The 22,661-nt window shown below is 37.6% G+C and overlaps 1 protein-coding gene across 3 annotated transcripts in view; it reads right to left on the reverse strand.

Annotated features, from left to right (window-relative positions):
* Positions 1-14,449, reverse strand: part of LOC128016435 (low-density lipoprotein receptor-related protein 4) — a 94,180-nt gene extending 79,731 nt beyond the window's left edge. Inside the window, exon 1 of one of the 3 annotated variants that reach the window (XM_052600928.1) lies at positions 13,893-14,448. In XM_052600928.1, the coding sequence (XP_052456888.1) occupies positions 13,893-13,950 (58 nt within the window). In that variant the 5' untranslated portion in view covers positions 13,951-14,448. Of the gene's footprint in view, positions 1-13,892 lie in introns of all 3 variants that reach the window. The other 2 variants (XM_052600929.1, XM_052600931.1) reach the window with 2 other exon arrangements.
* Positions 14,450-22,661: the final 8,212 nt, after the last annotated feature.

Below are 22,661 nucleotides of genomic sequence, written 5' to 3' on the forward strand. Positions count from 1 at the left end.
TTTTTAAATTTTTTACATTTGCACTGATGTTTAATCCACTATTTTTTTTTAACATAATAGATATATAGTCTATAATTACATCAAAATTTAATTACAAACAAATTACAAAAATTGATTGTGATTTTTATTTGACGTGAGAACTTGGTTAAAAATCATGTATCCCAAATGCAGATTTGCTCTTCTCAAGAACATGTGTGTGAAATTTCAAGGCTGCATCTCAAATGGGTTTGTAGTACGAGGTTTCATATTTCTAAATCTCATATGCCCGTTGCTAAGCAACCACACCAATAATCATCCCATAATTTAGATTATTACATTTACATGGTGACAAAGCTTAAAAAATGTCTCATGAGTAGTAGAGGAAGCTACAAAAAGCATGATGACTCTAATAAATTTTGATAAATACATTGTGCTTCTGACACTTCTTTTGTGTGTGTGTGTGTGTGTGTGTGTGTGTGTGTGTGTGTGTGTGTGTGTGCAGTCGGTGCTAGTGAAGAAACTATTGAGCAGACTGGAAATCCTGCTGCAAAATGGCATAGAATAGACTGTTGCCATGGTTTTCATGGTCTTTAGGCTCTGCTACCTGGAAGGAAAGCTACAAAGCTGGAACGAGACTCAAAAAGTAACAAAACAACACAAATTTAAGAGTGGGAAACAAAATTATAGATTTAAAGTAATCTAAATCAAACAGATAACATTTTTGTCATCCCATTAACCTTTGCTTGTGATGCACAATCAAAATCAAAATCGTAATTCTTATAGCGCTTTAGTGCCAAGCAGATTCACAGAGATAAACAGGAAAACTGCACAATCAATTATGGAAACTCTGCTATGGAGAACCCGATTCAGCTGTAAAGCAGCTCTAAAAGACAACGGTGTCAAATTTAGCTCAAGTCAGTTCAGTGTTGTTTCAGTTCAGATCAGTGTGAAGTTAATCAATGTCATTATTCAGCTCGAGTCAGTTCAATATTGACTAGTGAATTTCATCAATAACTACATGAGTAAACACTTACAAAAATTAACCATGGTTTTACTAAGAATAAAACGAAAGAAATTAAGGGGAAAAAAAAACATGGTTTCTATAGTTAAACCATGGCCACCACAAATTACACATGGCTTTACTGCATTACCATATTTCAACCATGGTATTTGTACTAAAACTGTGGTTATACAAGCCTGATTGATGATACACTAAAATCAAAAATAAATTTCAATCTGCTGCCATCAGGAAGGAGACTGCGGAGTCACCAAGCTAGGACCAGCAGACTGAAGGATAGCTTCAATATACGATGGCATGCACCAGTCACTTTGTGCAGCATTGGTCTGCTCACTACCTCATTCACCATGGAACTGATGTCATTCTACTTACTCATCAGTCAGTTCAATAAAATAACTGCTCGAGACCTTTGTCAATTTATCAGACTGAATAAGCTTCTGTTTTTGCACTAACAATCTTTTATCTGCACTGTATGTTCACTTCACTGACTTGCACTCATGTGGAAGAATTGACAATAAAGCAGACTTGACTTGACTTATTTGCATAAATTATATGATAGGCCCAAGAAAAACATTTCCATAATTTTCTGGCAGCACAAGTACTAGAACATCCATAAAACATCAACAACATCAGTAATGTTCAGAATTTGTTCTTCATTTTATTTTGCTAGTTCAAAAAAAAAAAAATCATCCTGTCCTGTAAAGTAAAAGAAAAAAACATGAGAATGGCCAACTTCTCCGTTTTATTCTAGCCAAAATCACTTGAACTTTGTATGGTAACTGCGATTTCCAAACTCATCAAAAGGTAGCATTAATCTCTCCGGGCATATGAATGATATTTGACTACATCTGGCCCATCAGAAGCAAGAGAGATCAAAGAGAAGCATAACAGTCACAGTTTAAAGCTCTTGTTTTTGCTCGGCGGTTGATTGACAGGTGAGTAGGCGTTTCTTCAGTGTTGTCAGGGTGTATCTGCTTGTGTTTCTGGCTACCTCTAAATGTGGTTTGAGTAACTGGATCACATTATGGGCCTGTATTTAGAGTTGTCTGCTTATGATTGGGTGACTCAAGACAAATTTTAATACCAGCTGTAAAGGAGGTCATTAAAATCAAGGCATATTAAAAACACTTGATGAAATGATATGCTGACATTTTTTTGAGGAACACTCATGACCAGAATTTTTTTACCCAAAATTGGAAAAAAATATGCCTCAACCTACTTTACAAAAAACTCACCAACACAAAATTCACTGCAGTTTCCAGCTGAAATTAACATTAGAGACTGCAAAACACCAACAAATTTTATTCCTTTACATAAATCAAGATTAAAAGGGCAGATTGTTGATTAATAAAGACTCATTTTCTCATGGTTTCTTGCACAATACTATGTTATGACCTCAAAACCTTTTACCATAGTGCATGATTTGAAAACTAAAGCATTTTGATGTTTACATCACATAACACCACGATATGTTTGGCTTTTGTGGTGTAGTAAACTTGCTCAACAGCACACCCAGTAAAGCATTAAACTTGATATGCGAAGCGCTTTCAAGACATGTAGAAACAAGCTAAATGGCATGTTTGCTTAAGTAAATGCATTTTTATCTCATATTTGCTTCTGCTAACACTATCCATTATGTTTGGAGTATTGCATGTTACACATCAAAAAATGTGAAGAGACTGATCGTGGAAGTTATATTTTTTTTTATGACAAATATTACAGAATATGACCGATATTATGACAAATGCCTCTAGCTCCAGAAGAAAACCCATTAAAAAGCATCACAGAAGTCATGAAAACACAAAATATAAATTATGTGTTTCACTTTGTTTAGCTGCAGCATATTTAAATTATGAAAAATTGTGAAAGAACCATGAAAAAGCTGTTTTCTTGTACATGTAAACTGGGCCCACAACATGAATGAAACATTGCAGATCACTAGATCTTCTGCTAAACTACTTTAAAATGTTCCAACTTCCAAGAGTACATTCAGAGAGCTTGGCAAAACTGCCTTTTTGAACAAAAATATTGTATATCCTGGTCAAATAAAAGTTAAATAATAATAAATAAAAAACTCATAAAAGGCGGACATGCAGGATTACCATGTCTTAGACTTTTAAAAGTTACATTTCTCTAATTTAATCTATGATGGATGTCCAAATCATCCAATTTATGGCCATTGAAAACATAACACATACTCATTCTTGTTCCCTGTAAGGACTCCTGTTTTTGTAAAAAGTACTTCTTGAACTTCTTTTAACCTTTCAGGTTGCAACTCAAGCTAATTTTTTAAATCAAAAAGCAGAAATTGGCCATTATTAGGGCTGGTCCGAATTCCATTTTTTGTATAGATAATGGTTTGGGTAAAATACAATACAACATTTTATGCAGGCTACACTGGATGCTGCATGGCGCGACAAATTCCCAACAGTAAATTACCCAAGGGAGTGCAGTGTCGCATTTTGGTGCAATATGGACACGCGATAGGTTCAGAATTAATAAACTTTTAATAAACTACAGAAAAATGTGAGCCGAAAGAGGGCACCTCACGTGTGAAGGGCTTAAATGCTCCAAGAACGAACACCTTGGACTAGTGATACAAATCAAACAAGTCCGTTATGAACATTATTTTGTTCAAATCAAGTGCACATTTGTGTACGGTGTAAAATTACTGATTAACATGGCGGATAAAAGCAGCTCATTTTTTTGTGTGTGTGTGTTTTTTACACCAACAATATACTATAGGTGTACTACTTCAAACTTGATGTGCTGTTGTTGTAGGACGCATATTTGGCACACGGAGTTTGTCTTGTCCTTACTCAATTTAAGGTGCTCCCACACAGTTGAGGTGTTCTCTTCCAGATTAACTGAATCATGAAGTTCATTCATGGGTGATTCATATTCAGGTGCGAATGAGAACCATTTGACGGGGGATGCCAAGTGTTCAAAAAAAAGTAAAAAATTGGATTGTCAAATTTGAAAATCCAAAGCCAACCCACTGAACGAATATTCGAATGATCGAATATTCTACACCCGCTCCCCCAAATACTTTCATTACACTTTTGTCAAAACCCACACATTCCACAAAATCCATTCCACCTGCACAATCCAAGAAAAAAAATGTAATGTCAAAAACATGGGGAAAACAAACCTAAAAGAAATTTTATGCAGCTATTTGAAAATTGAAAAACACATGGGTAACATGGTAACAATAATGTTTTTGTATTAGATAACAATGAACAATCTGTATCCAGCATTAGTAAATATTTGTTAATAACTTACATATACAAATGCATTACTTGACACTAATAGCTTAAATTTGTTAATTCAGTCCAAAACTAATAAATGTTTAATGCATTATTTAATGCTGACAAGAAATGCATGAGTATTAATGTTTTAATTCAATGTGTTACTTGCCATTTCTTTGTAAATACTTGTGAACTTCACTAGCAATTTCAGAGTGAATTATTTTCTCACACTTTTAAAGTAAAACCTATGCTACTTTTTTTTTTTTTTTTTTTTTTTACAACCCTTTTCCAACTGCCCCTTGAATGCAGAAAAAACAAACAGGGAAACTAAACCGAGTCAAAAGCTATTGTTTGCATACATTATATACTTTTAGCCAGAGAGGCTGGCTTGTTTGGACATTTTGTCCCAACACTAAAGGACCACTTAAGTTCTCTGACTTCATTAGTGAGTGGAGCTTTTAACTTGCACACTGCTGCTTAAAGCCTTGTGTTGTAAAACTTTTACTATTAGAAACCCATATTGTCTGTTTAATAGAGCCTGTTGCTGAGGCCTCTTGGATGGTCGAGGGTATGCAGACATAGCGGTGTGAATGTATTTCTGTGTGTGTGTGTGTGTGTGTGTGTGTGTGAGTGTTGGGGGTTTAGAAAACGAGGGACCACAGAACGTGACATGGATGAGTGAAAGATTTCTAGGCCAAGGACACAGAAAGCCTTTGACAAGGGGGAAAGAAAGACAGAGACAGCCTGGGAAAAAGAGTAGTGGAGTTACTTAGACACAATGAACCCACTAAATAAAATTACTTACTCCTTCATTCTATAGCTGTTCTGGATGCAGAATGATTTCTAGGAATGCCAGCCATTGTGAACACACTAATAAAAACAACAGATAGTGATTTAAATGGGTAAATTCGCCTTTACAGACACTAAACACCTTGCCGAGGCACTTACTAATGTTGCATACTCTCTTAAATAACACAAATCTTTACATTTTTATGATCTTTTTACCTTTATTACCTATACATGTCACTAAATGTCAATTAATAAAGACTTATTGAGGTTTGCACCACATAACCAGCTCCTTACGTGTGGCTTTTCTGATGAAGTAAACTTGCTCAGTTGCGTACCCAGTACAACAGTGCAATTGTGATGCAAAACAGGTCACTTAATAAATAAGATCAGAGACTTCTATAAGGAAGCAAAATGGCACGATTGCTTCAGCAAATGCGTTTTAGCCCACACTTGCTTTCATATATTTTCATATAACATGCAATGTAATCTCATTTTGCAGAAATATCCCCCAGGCGTAATTGTTTCCACTGAGCCTGTGTGGAGTAAAATCGTGCATGGCTCTTCATTACCATGTTTTAATGTACTTAATTGATGATGTGCAGACTGAAAATCCTCCTAAACGCAGTCATGCACAACAAAATAAAAATGATTATTCACAGGGTGTATATAATATCAGCACATCACACACTCTTTCTAAAACAGAACTGGTTTGTGACCAGAAGTGAGAACTGAAATTAATTTTCTTTTTGTCCACTTTAGCCCACAATCACAGGTGGTTAAAAACCTGTAGAGCAAACATTAATGCAATCTAACTTCCTACACTTGACAACTCAACCACTGCCACCATATATGTGGTTTTATTAACAAAGTTCGGGAGAAGCACGATCAGATAATCATCCAATTTGGTACAGGTGCATCTCGTTTAGCTAATCATCTTATAGCACGCACGCGTATATATATCCAGTCTTCCTACCTACTGTCCCACGACAGTTTTTCGGCATAGACCGTCTGTCAGCATTCGGTTCGCTCTGTCAGCATTCGGTTCGCGCTGTCCGTCTTCTTATCACAGGCCCAATCTTCCTTCCGACGAAGATATCTATCCGCCGAACACCAACAAGCGTCATCGGTCAGCTGCTCTTCTCGCCAAGCCACACGTTGTGGCCAAAAGCTCGTGCAAATCCTTGAGCTCGCCTCACTCGGCAACACGATTTTCTCGCCAGGACCGGGCTCTATTATAATGCTGGATCGCAGCCGTGCTCCAGTTCTCCCCGCAGTAAACCTCTCTCGCTTTTTCTGCCGTGTCGCAGTTCGATGCTGCCTCCACTAGCGGCGAAGACCGTGCGTTGTTGTAGTGGCATGTCGTTCGTGAAAGAATCGTTTTTTCGAATGAATCTTCTAGGCGAACGAATCGTTCTCGGTTTACACTCATTCATGAAGAATTTCACAATGAGCGAGTTTCATATGAGTCTCAGAGATCGAGAGCTCTCATTCGTGAACGAAAGGACTAAACCGGTATACATGTCGAGTTGATTAAACAGATACATGTCGTTCGTAAACGCAAGGAACTCTTATCAATTTTGTTAAGATGAGAGTAAACCGGGTCAGTTAGCCGTTTAGCATGTCAATCTTGCAAAATGTAAAGCGCAGTTATAGGTACTGTGCACATATTGATTACATATTTAGCATACAAAAGATAAATTCCACGTTTAATCCCCGATTTATGAACGTGAATATATAGATCAATATATGAACCGTCTGACCAAACAATTAAAATGCTAATCATGCAAGAAAACCTCGTGATTTGCTCATCTGAACAATTTAAATAGACGTTATATATAGAATGCGCTTATGAAGACGCCAAAATTTGTTAAACGGCGTTATGACTTAACTCTGTCCGATGACGATGCCACTTTTTAACCACGAAGCAAAGGCTTTTTGCAGAGTTGTCATCCACACCGTAATGTCTAAAGACATTACATTTGCTTTACTGTGCATGTTTAAACCTCACTGAGATGATACAGACATAAGTTTCATGCAATTATTCCGGCAGGATCAATTATTTAGGGACATATTTCACCATTTACTGGCATGATTATTCAGAATTTTTCACGCTACTGCCTCGTGTTTGGCTGCAGAACAAGTGTGAGTAAATTTTCTATCGTCTTTTTAGGACTGTTATATGAAAAGCATGCAAAGTAAATGTCTTTAGAAACGGCTTGAATTTGAATTACTGCAATTAACGTTACTGCTATAGACATGTCTATTGGTACAATGGTTTATAAAACTAAACATGCTACATTGTTTCAAAGCCTCTATTTTCACAGTCCATACTACAACAGGAAAACAGCATCCCAAATTTATCTGCTCTGGAGGCTGTTTAAAAGGGCCCGAAGGCCAAAACAAGAGGAAAAGATGCTTTTCCAACAGGACCGTATTAATTCAGACAAGGTTTGAGCAATTGTCAAATCAGCCAACAACTACGGCAGCCAAAGCAAGCATGAAGCTACTTTTACTTGCAACACGGGCCTGCACATCTCAGTATTTCCATCCTGTTACTTCTGCTAGCAGTGCAGGCTACACAGGTTCTTCAAGACATCACACACCCCAGCCCCTTCCCACGACCCACAGCTACAGCAGCTGAAGCAAACGTGAGGCCGCCTCCATTCGTAAACGCGCCCTTAACTCTTCCGCTCCCTCATGCTACTAACCATTTTTCTGTTCAGTGGCCTCCAGCTCCAGATTTGCCAGAAGGCAGAGGGTACCAAGACCTATTATTGGTCAGGCCGATTATTTTATTTATTTATATATCTATCTCGAACCCTCTTCAGCCAACCCCTCTAACGCCAGCTCATCCCCTTTCACTAAAACTCCTAATCTACCATAGCTAACTCTCCTAACATGCCCTATCTATCTGTAATGGTCAATCCTCACTTCAGCCATCCTTCCGCAGGAGCCTTCTCTATATCTCCCCACCGCCGCAGTATTGTCCGCTCCTGCAGGAGCCTTTTCTGTTTTTTCCTCACTGCCGCAGCAGTGTCTGCTCCCGCAGGAGCCTCTACCTATATTTCACCACTGCCATAGCAATGTCTGCTCCCGCAGGAGCCCTTTCCATCCTTCCCTACTGCCGCAATTCTCGCTGCCGCAAGAGCCTCAAAAATAAATAAATAAATAAATAAATAAATAAAAATATATATTTTATGTCCATTCTCCAATTCAACCTCATCAGGCTCGCTTTTGTCTAACTCCGGAACGCCCATTCTAAATTCACGATGGACCCTCATTTCATCAACGACTCTGGTTTAAAAAAAAAAAAAAAAAAAATTAATCGAGTAACAAAATGTTTTGTTGCTTAATTATACTGATGTGCGCATGCACAGTAAATCTGATGGGTAGGATAAAATGTCAGGACCCCGGACCTTTATTTAGTCGGGTTGACGTACCTTTTCAGTTCTATGTATGTGATGTGACGCTAGTTTTACTTAAAGTCAAATGCTCATGAACTGACTGTCAGAGCAGTTCTGGAGATGTTGTTCATGTATTCAAGTCCTCATTTAGTGAGACAGCAGACGCAGAAATTACCGTGAGAGTAATGCGCGCTTCAGTGTGTGTGTGAAAAAGGAAGTCGCGCTCCTGCTCCATTCATTAACAGAGACACACAGAACATGCAGGATTTACATTTAAACACTGTTCCGTCTTAATATTTAGAGATATTAATTCGTGAATCGGATGTAAGTGCAATTACCTATTTTGATTAATTCATTCAAAAAAAAAAAAAAAAAAAAAAAAAAAAAAATTCATTGCGAAAGAACCCGACGTGAGATTTAGAATAAATTAAAAGAGGCTTCGAAGCAGAGGAATTTGCCTACATCATTTTTTGTAATCGCGTTACGAGGAATCGTTTCAGCCCTAATCTTAAGCAGCTCAAAAGGGGCCTCTCACATAATCCGATAGATGCCCTCGGTTGTTGTTCATCAGACATTTAAAAAAAAAAAAAAAAAAAAAAAAAAAAAATGTATATATTCCTCCTTAAATCATGTTGTGTACTTGAATAATAGAAGCCTCTCAGTTATCGTTTCTTCGGCCAAAGTAAGGGCCCTCCAGCCATCGTTACAATCTCCTTGCCTATTTCAGCATCGGACAGGGCTCTCCCTTCCGGTGCAGCTGGGCAGTGGCTCCCTTCGGTCGCAGTGTGAGCCTTTCATCTGTCATTGAGTTGCGCTGCGCGCTCAGCGGCAGATGGGGGTATCCCTCCCGGTGCAGCAGAGCCACAGGCCCCCTTCGGTCGTTGTGACAGCCCTCCATCCGATGCATCAAATTAAGCCGCTTATACAGTCGCAAGGGGGACTCTCCCTTCCGGTGCAGCAGAGCCGCAGCTCCCTTCGGACGCAGCGAGAGTCCCTCCATCAGTCGCGTTTTCTTGCCTACTCCGTATCGGACGGGGCTCCCCTACCGGTGCAGCAGACCCACGGCTCCCTTCGGTCGCAGGGTGAACCCCCCGTCTGAGTTATGTTGCATGCTCAAGGGCGGACCGGGATCTCCCTCCCGGGGGAACACAGCCGCTGGCTCCCTTCGGTCGCAGCAGGAGCCCTCCATCCGATGCATCAAACCGTTCCTCGAATCTTCTTGCCTATTCTGCATCTGATGGGGCTCTCCCTTCCGGTGCAGCAGACCCACGGCTCCCTTCGGTCGCAGGGTGAACCCCCCGTCTGAGTTATGTTGCATGCTCAAGGGCGGATAGGGTTCTCCCTCCCGGGGGAATAGAGCTACTGGCTCCCTTCGGTCGCAGTGAGAGCCCTCCATCAGACGCATCAAGCCATGCCTCGCATCGCAAGGGGGACTCGCCTTTCCGGTGCAGCAGAGCCGCAGCTCCCTTCGGACGCAGCAAAAGTCCCTCCAACAGTCGTATTCTAGTTAGCGTCAATCAGGGCTCTCCCCTCCGGGGCAGCACTCCTGCTGCAGAGTTGCGAACCCCCTACGGAGGCTGGGAGAACCCTCAGAGGCAAAAAACCGTGCCTCCATAAACCCGCAATGGGGGACTCCCCCTTCCGGTGCAGCAGAGCCGCAGCTCCCTTCGGATGCAGCGGGAGTCCCTCCAACAGTCGCGTCTCTTTGCCTTCTCAGCATCGGACTAGGGCTCCTCTTCCGGTGCAGCAGACCCACAGCTCCCTTCGGTCGCAGTGTGAACCCCCCATCTGAGTTATGTTGCATGCTCCACGATGGCTAGGGATCTCCCTCCCGATGGGGTACAGCCGCTGGCTCCCTTCGGTTGCATTAGGAGCCCTTCATCCGACGCGCCAAACCGCGGCTCGAATCTCATTGCCTATTTAGCATCTGACGGGGCTCTCCCTTCTGGTGCAGCAGACCCACGGCTCCCTTCGGTCGCAGTGTGAACCCCCCGTCCGAGTTATGTTGCATACTCTATGGCGGCCAGGGATCTCCCTCCCGATGGGATACAGTCGCTGGCTCCCTTCAGTCGCAGTGAGAGCCCTCCATCAGATGCAACAAACCGCGCCTCGTACTCAGCCGCAAGAGGGACTCTCCCTTCCGGTGCAGCAGAGCCGCAGCTCCCTTCGGAGGCAGCAAGAGTCCCTCATTTCTTGATATCTGGCATTGTGCTCCTCCCATAAGCGGCATGGAGGGCTCGCTGGTAAGACGTTGCGAGCCGCAGCTCTCGTCGAACACTGCACGGGCTCTCCAGGTCACTCTGCATTTTCTTCCCAACACGCATATTTTGGGGGGCAACTAAATTTTATCTCTCTGGCTGCTGTCCTATGGCTTTAAGCTTCTTTTGGGGAGTTATTTGGGTTCGGGCTATGCTCCGGGCCCGGACCCCTCCCCCAGGACAGCACGCCAAAATATGCCTACTATTTGCCTTCAGATTAGATGTAAGGGTGAACTCGTGAAATGTGGTTTTATTAACAAAGTTCGGGAGAAGCACGATCAGATAATCATCCAATTTGGTACAGGTGCATCTCGTTTAGCTAATCATCTTATAGCACGCACGCGTATATATATCCAGTCTTCCTACCTCCTGTCCCACGACAGTTTTTCGGCAACCCTCCTCCACCCCAACTCCTCACTTCTAATCTATTTATCCCAAATTGGGATAGGGGGAGTTATTTGGGTTCGGGCTATGCTCCGGGCCCGGACCCCTCCCCCAGGACAGCACGCCAAAATATGCCTACTATTTGCCTTCAGATTAGATGTAAGGGTGAACTCGTGAAATATATATATATATAAATGATTACTCAGTTGTGGTCAAACTTCTTACTTGAATGCCATTTATGAGTGTTATTTAAATAAAGATAAAATAAAACAACAAAAACAACCATACCGTGATTTTATTATTGTGAAATAAAATGTCATATCACCCACCTCTAGGCACAGGATTATGTTAATTACTGATTCATCTATCAAACATGTACTAACATGCACACACCATGTTCCCTAAAGAAACACCATGATCTAAAAAGTCTATTAAACCTAAAAGCTCAGATCTCAAGCTTGTCACTTCTGCTTTGTCACTTTTCTAGTGTCTGCACTGGTAATACATATATTAGGCATTACGCTTAAAAAAAAAAAAAAAAAAAAAGAGCTCAAAGCATTTTCTTCAAATGTTAACTCTTCTGAATCACTTGTTATTTCTTTAATGTGACATGTTGAATAAATACAGAGTTTTCACAAGTGCCAAAGAGTGGAACAGATATGGACTCAACATACAACACTATCTGAAGTAGATCTGGCTAAGAAATAAAGATTATTTGATAAATCAAAATATGGGATATACCAGGGGTTCACAAACCAAAAAGAAATGGAAAACAAAATCTAAGAATCTTACATTTTTCAATGAATTACAGCAATTATTCAAAATCTTTTCATTGGATCTCTGAAAATGATACTTGGCTCTACTTTGGCTGTTAGATGGCAAAACTCTTAAGGCAATAAGGAGCATATATATATGCATCTTATAAGTAGCTGAATGGGATGCTGACATTAGATCTAATGGCCAGAGGGGTTGCGAGAAACTTAAGACATTGCCACACATTTTCACACACTTTATAAAAAGACCATACACTTGTAAGCAGAACATTGACAGAGCTATATGGATGCCAGTGACTACTATAAGCATTGAGAATTTAGGAAGCGTCAGCTTAAGAAAACACCAACGAATCATCCTGTTATGGGTTTCAACATCTGGTCAGAAATGAGTCTCTTTCAAATAAAAAATACAAAATACAAAACTCAATCAAATAGCATCAACCAATTCTTGTGCAACATCTTGCAAAGAAATAAAAACCTCCAAAGAAAAACAAATAATGTCCATGTGACTAAACCCTAACTAAATTGTAGCTGAAATGTCTAACCAAACCTTAAAAAAAGTCAAGTTTTAGCTCCAGATAAAACATGATCTACATCATGAATATTGTGTGAACCTCAATGCAGTTTCCTTTAACTGCAGAAGCAGATAAATTAGGTGTAGTTGAATTAAATGAAATTGCTAAACCCTGGAAATCGCAGCGTGCCATCATGAGAGACCAAGTTTAGATATTCTTATATAATTGAAAAGAAAACTTCGAGCTATATCGAAAGATTACACTTGAATACAAACGATTTGTCAGTATGATGTGAATATAACACACAAGGCATGGCTAACAAAGATGCATATAATTAGTGTTATGTAAGCACTGAAATTAGGGAAAGCATAATGAATCACAAGCTACACTTAAAGCATGCTTTTGGCAGTCTCTTTTGATAGAAAACTCAATTAAATAGTACTAGTGCATATGCATGAGTGGTCAATTCATATGCAATGCTTTCCACAGAAAGAAAAACTTCCAAAAATAAACCAAATAATGTTCGTGTGACCAACCCGAAACAACTGCAGCAGAAATGTCCTGTCAAACCTTAAAAAAGACGTAAGTTTTACCTGTAAATAAAACATGATCTACATTTTAAATAGTGCGTGAACCTCAATGCAGTGTCATTCACGTTAAGAATCGCCTAATTTAAATGTCACTGGTCAAAGTTGTCAAAGTTTAGATATTCCTAAATTATAGAACATGACATGATGTGAACAGCACATATACAAGTCATGGCTCACATAGATGCATATAATTAGTGTTATGTAAGCGCTGGAAATTTTGGAAAGCATACAATGAATCGTGAAACTCATAGAGCTGCATTTACGCACGCTTTTTCAAATTGCTCCAAGGGTGTTTTGTTCCCTGAGACATCTAGCTGACATGTACAGGCCTAACCATCTAGTACACGACATTTCCACCGATGCAACACTCGTGTTATGCGTGTAATTGTGTCAGAGCGGCGTCCGTGCGTTTCTTTCTTCAGGCCGACGCCGCGCTTTGAAGTCGCGACATTCCTGCGCGCGTGCGGCAGCGGCTGTTCCAACATGTTGCGAATACAGTGAGCGGACACTGCTGACTTACAACCAAGAGGCGATTTGGTCTTTTATAAAAGACAGAGTGCAATTCAAAAGATAGCCTACTTGACGCGTTACACTGGAGAAACGTGCACGCGTACGCGAACCAAATGCATCAAGTTGGTTTCCACCAGCGAATAATCAAAGGAATCTCTCTGCGCGGTGGATCAAATACTATTTATAAGCACCTAAAACTAGATAGCAGTATCGGTTTCATCTCTGGCGCTTTGGATGCGTCGCGACTCGCTGTTTTGGTTTGTTCAGTGTTTGTGTAAGAGTCTTCTGTAACTCTTACTATTAAAAGATCACACGCTTCGATTCTGCTCGCACAGACTGTTTTGGAAGCTATTTTCAAACTGGATTTACAAGCACCGATGTGTTTGTTTCTCAAAGCCGAAGCAACGAGCTCCAAAACACTTACCTTCGACGAGGAGCATGAAAGTTAGAAGACTGCCACAAAGCACCGCGGTGAGCCTCATCGTGAAGAATCCTCTCGCGCTTTATTCTGTGTTTCTCTTTGAAGTACCAGCACACTTCAGATGAACTGAGTTAGATTAATAACTCTTTAAAACCCATTGTTTAAGGCTTATGTGACCCCGTTCAGACACAGGATGAGTTGAACTACAGACACGGCTCAAATCAGGACAGCGCAACTCCAGCAGAAACCTCGAAATGTTGTTCAACACACACACAGTCAGCCCGTCGCTTCTGCTGGAATGATCAAAAGGTGCATTGGGATGTACCATGTGTGTTTCGGGGGTAGTTCCTATTCCAGTGTAGGATCTCTTGAGGCAAACCGAGTGGACAAATCACAAATCGCCGTCCACTAGTAAGAAACTTTTCTAACTTGGCACTCGATGTTTCTGCGGGAATTGAAGTCTACTTTAAAGGACTGTTTTGGGAAAACGCGCACTTCGTGCCTCGCCACCAAAACTTTGAAGTTCTTTGAACCCTTTTCAAACGGGAGACTGCTGCCCTTCCAAACACAAGTGAGGCAATCCAAGTCAAATAAGGAGACGTCAATAGACTGAACGTTTGGCTTCAATTCTTGTGCCTGCCTAGAATGTTTAGGCTCTACTAAAATGCAAAATAAATATATAATAATCGCAAATTATTATTCATATAATGCTATATAAATTGTTATGTGTAACAATATCAGTATATTTGGTCGCTCTGTATGGACCTAATATTTCTAATGTTCAGATTTAATCTTATTGTGTTAATATCTTGCTTTGTATCATGAGTTTAGCATACTTTTTTTTAGTTTTTCTATTTCTATTCTTATGACTTGTCGTCTTTGGACAGTCGCTTTGGATAAATGTGTCTACTTAATGTAAATGTAAAATATACATGCAAACTGAATGTAATGTTTTCAGACATTTAACTGCAATTAAATGAAAACCTATTATAGTTTAAGTGTATTGCAATAAGCTGAACTTTAGAGTTTTTTTAAACTAATTTAAGTAGTAGCATATTTTTATATGCAATTTTATACTTCTATATTGTCTATGAAATATGGTTCAAGTGTAGGCTACTGACAAGAATTTACGGTCAACTAAAATTTTATGTAATTTCTATTGAAACTTGTATGTTGTATAGTTGAATGCATTTGTATTTACATATTTGTAATGTAAAAGCTGTGATTTACTACATTTAATTTATATCAACTTTAAATGTAATGTCAAATAACACACATGAGTTAAAAAAAAAAGGAAAAAGGAAAATTCTGTCAATATTTACTCACATCATTCCAAACCTGTATGAAATTCTTTCTTCTGCTAAACACAAAAGAGGTTATTCTAAATAATATGTACAAAAAAAAAAATTTGTAAATTTTTTTTTTTTACATTATAAAAATAATATATATAGGCATATTTTTAGACAAAACGGCATAACTAAAACTTTAATGAAAACAGAAAATATTAAGATAAAAATTATAATTCAGATTATTAAACTAAACTAGCATCTGGATATTAAAATAACACTGATTGATACACATTTTAACATTAAAAAGGGGTAAGGTGAATTTGTGTGAAAATCAATAAACCAAAACATTGCTAAAACCAGAAGAAGAAGAAAATAGGTTTCTGTGCCAGTAATTAATTAATGTATGGTTATCCCTGCTCATTTGTCACGGGTTTCACAAGTAAATTTCATTGCATGCATGAATTAAATCTACTGACTTTAAAGTATTGCATCAGATGGTCAAAAATGAACTAAATTCAGAACTAGAGATGGAATTGATATTTGAATCAAATGATGACTGAAATGACTCATTTGTTGTCACCACATCCTGCTCAGACGCTGCACTGACCAAAGACTGGACGGATGTTTTGTGTGTAAATGGTTTTAGTTTTAGTTAATTATCATAACCCTGCTATATGCTTACTGCTTATGATCTGCATTAGTTATTAAACTACTTCATATAACATACAATAAATGTTGAGGAAACTTCTTGGGTGACATTTTAGGCCTGTGTTATCTGAGGACAATGTCCATTACTCACAAAACTAAACCAACTTTGTTTGTGCTGAAGAAGGTTGTGTGAAACACATGCTGCGGTAACAAACAATGAATATTTCATAACGTCAATAACAACATTTTTCCCCTGTGTTTATGCAAATGTCTCTTCCCTTCATGTCAACCCCATCCAGAGGAGGTTCCTCTCATCACAAATTCAGTAGAAATACAGATGGCCATATTGTCTTTTAAATTATGACTTTTTATCTTCTGTTTATTTAATCTGCAAATAAACAATTTCTTGCCTTCAGGTCTAATCAATAAAGAATGTAGTGAGAGTTTATTTCATGCACATATTGTCTTTTTTTTTATATCCTTCCAATTTTCTTTGCACTTTACTTTTGGGTCGTATATTTTAACATCAACCTGTATACCACCCAGAGTCCTAGCATTAGCCGTTTACTGCATGTAAGCCTGTTTTACTGTGCTATTTCTTTGAATGAAAATGAATAGTTGAACATTTGAACAATTTTAATTTGCTGAAATTACACTCACCCTCAGGTCATGCAAGATGTAGATGAGTTTGTTTCTTCTTCAGGTTTGGAGAAATGTAACATTGCATCAGTGTCTCATCAATGGATGCTGTGCAGTGAATGGGTGCCGTCAGAATGAGAGTCCAAACAGCTGATAAAAACATCACAATAATTCACACCACTCCAGTCCATCAGTTAATCTCTTGAGAATCAAAAAAAAAAAAAAAACTTGTGTTTGTAATAAAAATTTTCACCATTAAGCCATTTAAACTTCAAACAATTGTTTCTGGTTAAAATACAAAGTCCATAATCCATATTAATGAATCCTCCAGTGATAAAGTCTGTCTACTGTTGTCTTTCACATCAAAATCCAACAACATATTTGTCTAGAGCTGTTTTTGGACTGTTTTTGCTTGCAAACGGTGCATATTTCTCTCCTGATTCAGATGAGACAACATTTTAACTAGAGGAAGTATTATAATGGACAATGGACTTGTATTTTATTTTAACAAAGGGTTTGAAGTTAAAAACATCTAAATGATGGATTTGTTTCAGCTGTCTGTTTCACGAGACATTAATTGATGGATTGGAGGATTGCTTGTGTATTATTGTGATGTTTTTATCTGCTGTTTGGACTTTCATTTTGATGGCACCCATTCACTGTAGAGACAGTGATGTAATGCTACATTTCTCCAAATCTATTCTCATTAATAAAAAAAACTCCTCTACTTTGTATGGTGAAAGGGTGAGTCAATTTTCAATTTTGGGTGAAATATTCCTTTAAACAGACAGAAATCACCCACAAAACATGGCTCTTCCTATGTGGAGCAAAAGGTTTCTAATTGATCAAAGTTTCACTCTGGACTGATGTTAATCAGAAGTTTTGCTCTGTTAAAATTGAACACAGTCTGCAAGGACGTTTTTAAGGAACTGCATATTCAGAAGCCATCTGTTAAACTATTTTTATCAAGGACAAGCCACTACTTTGCAAAGACTTGAATAACACTCACAGGATGAATATTAAACACTTCTGCAGCACCATCTGTTTCTCTATGAAGGAGTGTTGACACAATGTTTAAAATAATTCTGTAGCATTTGGGTTCATCACAATAACCAGTAACAGCGCAACCTCCACTCATTTAAAGGTGTAGTTCACCAAAAAATGAAAATCTTGTCATCATTTACTCACCCTTATGTTGTTCCAATCTTTTATGAGTTTCTTTCTTCTAATGAACACAAAAGAAGAATAACCAAAAAGATTTACACAGTATTTTTTTTCGAAGTCAGTGGGGACCAACAACAACAATATCTTTTGTGTTCAACAGAAACTCTTGGAAAGAGTAAATAATACAAGCATTTTTGGTGAACTGTCCCTTTAAGTGCACTATGTTATGCAATACTTTCTTGTGTAAGTACTTTTAAATGCTTTAAAATAAAAGTGCAAACTTACTTGATATAACGCTCTATATTTTCATGTAATGAAACTTATTTGACTGAATAAAACAACAACTACAAGTAGCTAGAACTCCAGTGGAAACTAAACTTTGCAAATGGATTTAAAGTTGACTGCTTTCTCATAAGGGAGGTCAAATTAACTACACGGCCAAAGAAAAGCTCTAACGTCTCAAGCATCACAACAATAAGTACTTTTAGAAAACAGATATGCATGTGTCACTTATAAAAACAATGTCTGAACAGAGTCTGAAGACCTTGACCAGTTGGTTTAGAACTTAAGACACCGATCCATTTCTTGACAAAAACAAGCATGATATTATTATACTCATTTGGAATAAATTTGAAAGAATAATTCGTGAATATATGCTGTCTAATATAAGTAAATAGAACGTATAACCTCCAGTTTTGTTCAGAGAATAAGTTACCATTGCTACTTACATACTCGGAACAAAACCTGAGGTTATCTTACTCGTTTATATCACATAACTGATCTCTGGAATAACCCCTGGAAATATAACAACCAAGTGCTGTGAAACAAACTGATGGAGGTGCAATAATCAGGCGAGGGCTCTCTCTAGTGGGTTGAAGAGGGAGATGCATATCAAAGGAACTCCTCCTCCAGGAACTGGATTGATTTTTTAGGGTCACTTAAGCCATATCATCTGAGTTGGCTGATATCCGGGATCTCCAGACCAAAGCCGGCTGTTATCCTATTGTGCAACACACAAGTCTGATTTTAAACTCATAGATCCATTCCACATCCACTCTTACCCATTTTCTTTATTTGAGCCCTATACCTGAGCACTTTCTCCATCATTGATATCCAAACCCAATGGCCCTCCTTTTTTATACAATCTGAGATTTGGTTCTCACATTTTGAAAACTATAATAAATGTCAGAACATGATGCAATTTTGATAAAAAGGACTTGAAAAACTATTCAGTCAAAAAAAAGGAGGTAGACTTTAATAATAGTATGCAAGGAGCTAGCAAAAAACTAAGACTTTTGTAGGACCTACTTAAGTAGTTGTATAATGTATAATGTATAATTGTATAATGGTCTTTGAAATATGGTTAAATGTACTGAAAAGCATTTATGGTAACCTTAAATATTGCATTTATGTTGAAACTTATATCTAATGTTTTAAATATATTTGCAATTACACATGTGTTCTGAAGTTGCAATTTAGTACATTTAAAATGTATTAAATTTAAATGTAATATTGAATAAAACACTAGAGTTTAAATATTAATCAAGTACTTTACATGCTTTCATTTGTTAGTCAACACAGTTTTAATTGGTGTAAAGTTAAGAAACAGTCATGAAAGTGTTTCTCTTGAAGTACACTTAAGTGGGCTTTTATTTTCTGAATTATTATATTTTTTGCAAGTGAATTAAAAAAACTAAACACCACAAATGCACTTCCAATACTATCAAATGCACATCTTTGTCAGTTATTTGTCAGTTATTTTTATGGTATCTAGAGTTAAAAACAACTTATGCAAGCAGTTACTCAAATTAATTTAATTACTTTACATTCCAACAAACATCTGATCCAAATTTTTTTGTCATGGCTGTTTGTTAACAGAGCATCTGTCACTAACATGATAACTGTAATTGGAAACTACATGTAGTCATTCTGAATTCAAGCCTGAATTATTGAGCAGAAGGTAGGGAGGTAGTAACCATCCTTTCTTCGCCAGTGTTAGACAGTGAACATGTCTAAGAAAGTTAAGGTAAGGAAATGCTCTTGGTTTCATTATATTAATATGCTATGTAGTTATTGTTAGGGCTGGGGTGAGAAAGGTTTGTGCAGTACATTTGTGGGGTGCATTTAAGTACCCATTGAAATTAATACTCCTTGTGTTAGGAGTACTACATTAGTTTCATCTACTTACTTTGATGTCATAAACAGCATACATTAAATAATTCATGGCTATAAAATAATCAGCTTGTACATTGTAAAGTGAAAAATGATGCATCCCTGTATTAGCTTTTTTATTTTGATTTTGGTTAAATCAGATATTAAGTCACACAAACAAGTGGTGGCAAAAAGTTGTTGCCACACTTAAAGGAGCCATGTGCTGATTTGTGTATTTATTTATTTGTGTACGTCTCCTGTGGTCCTGTGATTATAATGTCAGTAGGATTTTTGTTTGTTTGTTTAATTTGTCTGTTTTTTATTTAGAAATAATTTTCCATTTTCTTTAATTTTTGGCCCTCTGATTTGATATGTTTGCATATGAAATGAGTATTATGCAACTGGAACAGTTTTTGAAAGTCTGTATAATGAAAAACAAAAAAAGAGTATATTTTAGGTTGATTTAATTACTTAATTACTTTGGTAATGCTGCAGTTCTGGTGTTACTTGACCATAGGGCAGCATTTGACACCATAAACCATAAAGTTCTTGCTGCACGGTCCTATAGAAGTTTTTCAGTTGGCTTGGGTGAATTTACATCATCTTCAGCTCCTCTTACATGGGGGATTCCCCAAGGATCCATCTTGGGTCCTATTTTGTTTCCATTATATATGCTTCCAGTTTGGTCTATTTTCAATCATATGCTGATGACACACAAATATATATATATATATATATATATATATATATATATATATATGCCAGTAAAGAAGGAAACTAGCTCACTAGGGCCTCTTCTTGCTTGTTTGTATAACGTGAAATCTTGGTTTGGATGAGAATGTTTGCATGCGAATTAATGTAAAACAGAGATTATTGTGTTTGCACCCCCAAATACATACGCGTCCCCTTAATTTGATTTAGGCCCTTTATCTTTTCATGGCAAACACATGGTAAAAAAATATATAGAATAAAATTAGGGGCACTTTTGATGAGTTTTCAATGCTGTTGTCAGTCAGGCTTTATTCAATTAAGAACAATGACAACGGTCAAGCCATTCTTGGTCTTTTTATGATTTGGAGAGAGTGATGCATGTATTTGTGTCTTCACGTCTGGACTTTTGTAATTCCTTGTATGTGGGGATTAGTTGTTCCACTTTGCAAATTGTCCTGAATGCTGCTGCAAGATTGCTGACCAGCTCTCGGAAATGGGAACATATTACCCCTATTATTTTTTCTCTACACTGGCTGCCAGTTCGTTATAGGATTGATTTTAAGATTTTGTTGTTTGTTTTTAAATCTTTAAATGGCCTAGGACCACCATATCTTTCAGATTTATTACAACCATACATATCATCCACATCGCTTAGGGTCCGCTGACCAGAAACTTTAGACTGTCCCTAGGGCAAAACGTAAATTATGGGGTGATCGTGCTTTTTCAGAGATGGCTCTGAGACTTTGGAACAGTTTGCTGTTAAATATTAGAACAGCTTCCACACTGGGGTCTTTCAAATTTCTGGCTTTTTTGTAGGTTTTTATTTAGTGATATTTTGTCATTTAACTTTGTGAGGTCAGATGTCTCTGTTCTGTATAATATTGGTGTGTAATGTATGTTTTTGCTGTTTGTGCATGTTTAAAAGGTGTACAGCACATTGGTTAACTACCTGTTGTTTGCAATTGTGCTTTAAAAAAAATTGCCTTGCCTTGCCCTTTTTAAGGCAAGTTCAAGTACTGTATATTTTCCAAGTATACTTCATGTACTACAAGTATAAATGTAAGTGTACATTTCAATTCTTTTTAAGACTAAATTGGTCCAATTTCAGTAAAGTTATAAAAGTAGTTGTAAAAACAGTAGTACATTTTGATCAATTAGTTAACTTTTCTTTTGTATTGCAACTACACTGTGAACAATAAGGGAACTTCTAGGTTTACTAGCTATACTTTATGCCCAATTTTAGGTTATAAAAGTAAACTACATAATTTAATCGTTTTTCTGTATGTATACATGCAAGTTCTTTTTTTTTAAACTGTACTTTAAGTTAACTCCTATGTACACTACCATTGGACTGAACATTTACAGTATAAATTCACATACTCAGGATTGAGAATATCTGTTTCAACATTTTTATACCTTAGAAGAGTTGTCAATAAGCCATCCAGATCTGTTTCTGTGTGGGTTTATAGCACTGTGTACTAAAAGGATGAGGTTCATTTCTACCACTGTCCTATTCAATTATAAATTTTCTATAAACTGAATGTATTCTCTAATAAACTTGAATATGAATGTGCATGTACTACGTACCTAAAAGAAGAAAAAGGTCAAGACTAAACACAAATACAAGCCAAATGTACTCCAGACTATCTTGATTAAATGATTGGGAACAAGTATAGGCCAAAAACACTTATGGGCAGTTTACCAGAAAGGGTTTAAATGAAGTCTGGGTCCCACTTTATATTAAGTGGCCTTAACTACTATGTACTTGCATCAAAAAATAAATACAATGTACTTATTGTGTTCATATTGTATTGCAACTTTTTTGGGAAACAGGTAAGGTTAGGGACAGATTTGGTGGTATGGGTAAGTTTAAGGGTGTGTTAAGGTGTAAGGGAAGGGTCAACGTGTAATTATACATATAATTACAGAAATTAATTACAGATGTAATTATGTGCAGATATTTTTCAAATATAAGTACACTGTAAAAACATGTATGTACACAATAAGTGCATTGTACCAAATTAATAATTTAAATTTAACTACATAGTAGTTAAGGCCACTTAATATAAATTTGGTACGAAGTCTGTAGTAGGCTTAATCTAAAATATCTATTCATGGCTTCAAAAAAAGGCTTTCTGAAACACAGATTACTAAATCATGGCCTATGGAG

Source organism: Carassius gibelio, chromosome A7, assembly GCF_023724105.1.
Source record: "Carassius gibelio isolate Cgi1373 ecotype wild population from Czech Republic chromosome A7, carGib1.2-hapl.c, whole genome shotgun sequence".
In the NCBI taxonomy this organism is placed as follows: Eukaryota; Metazoa; Chordata; class Actinopteri; order Cypriniformes; family Cyprinidae; genus Carassius; species Carassius gibelio.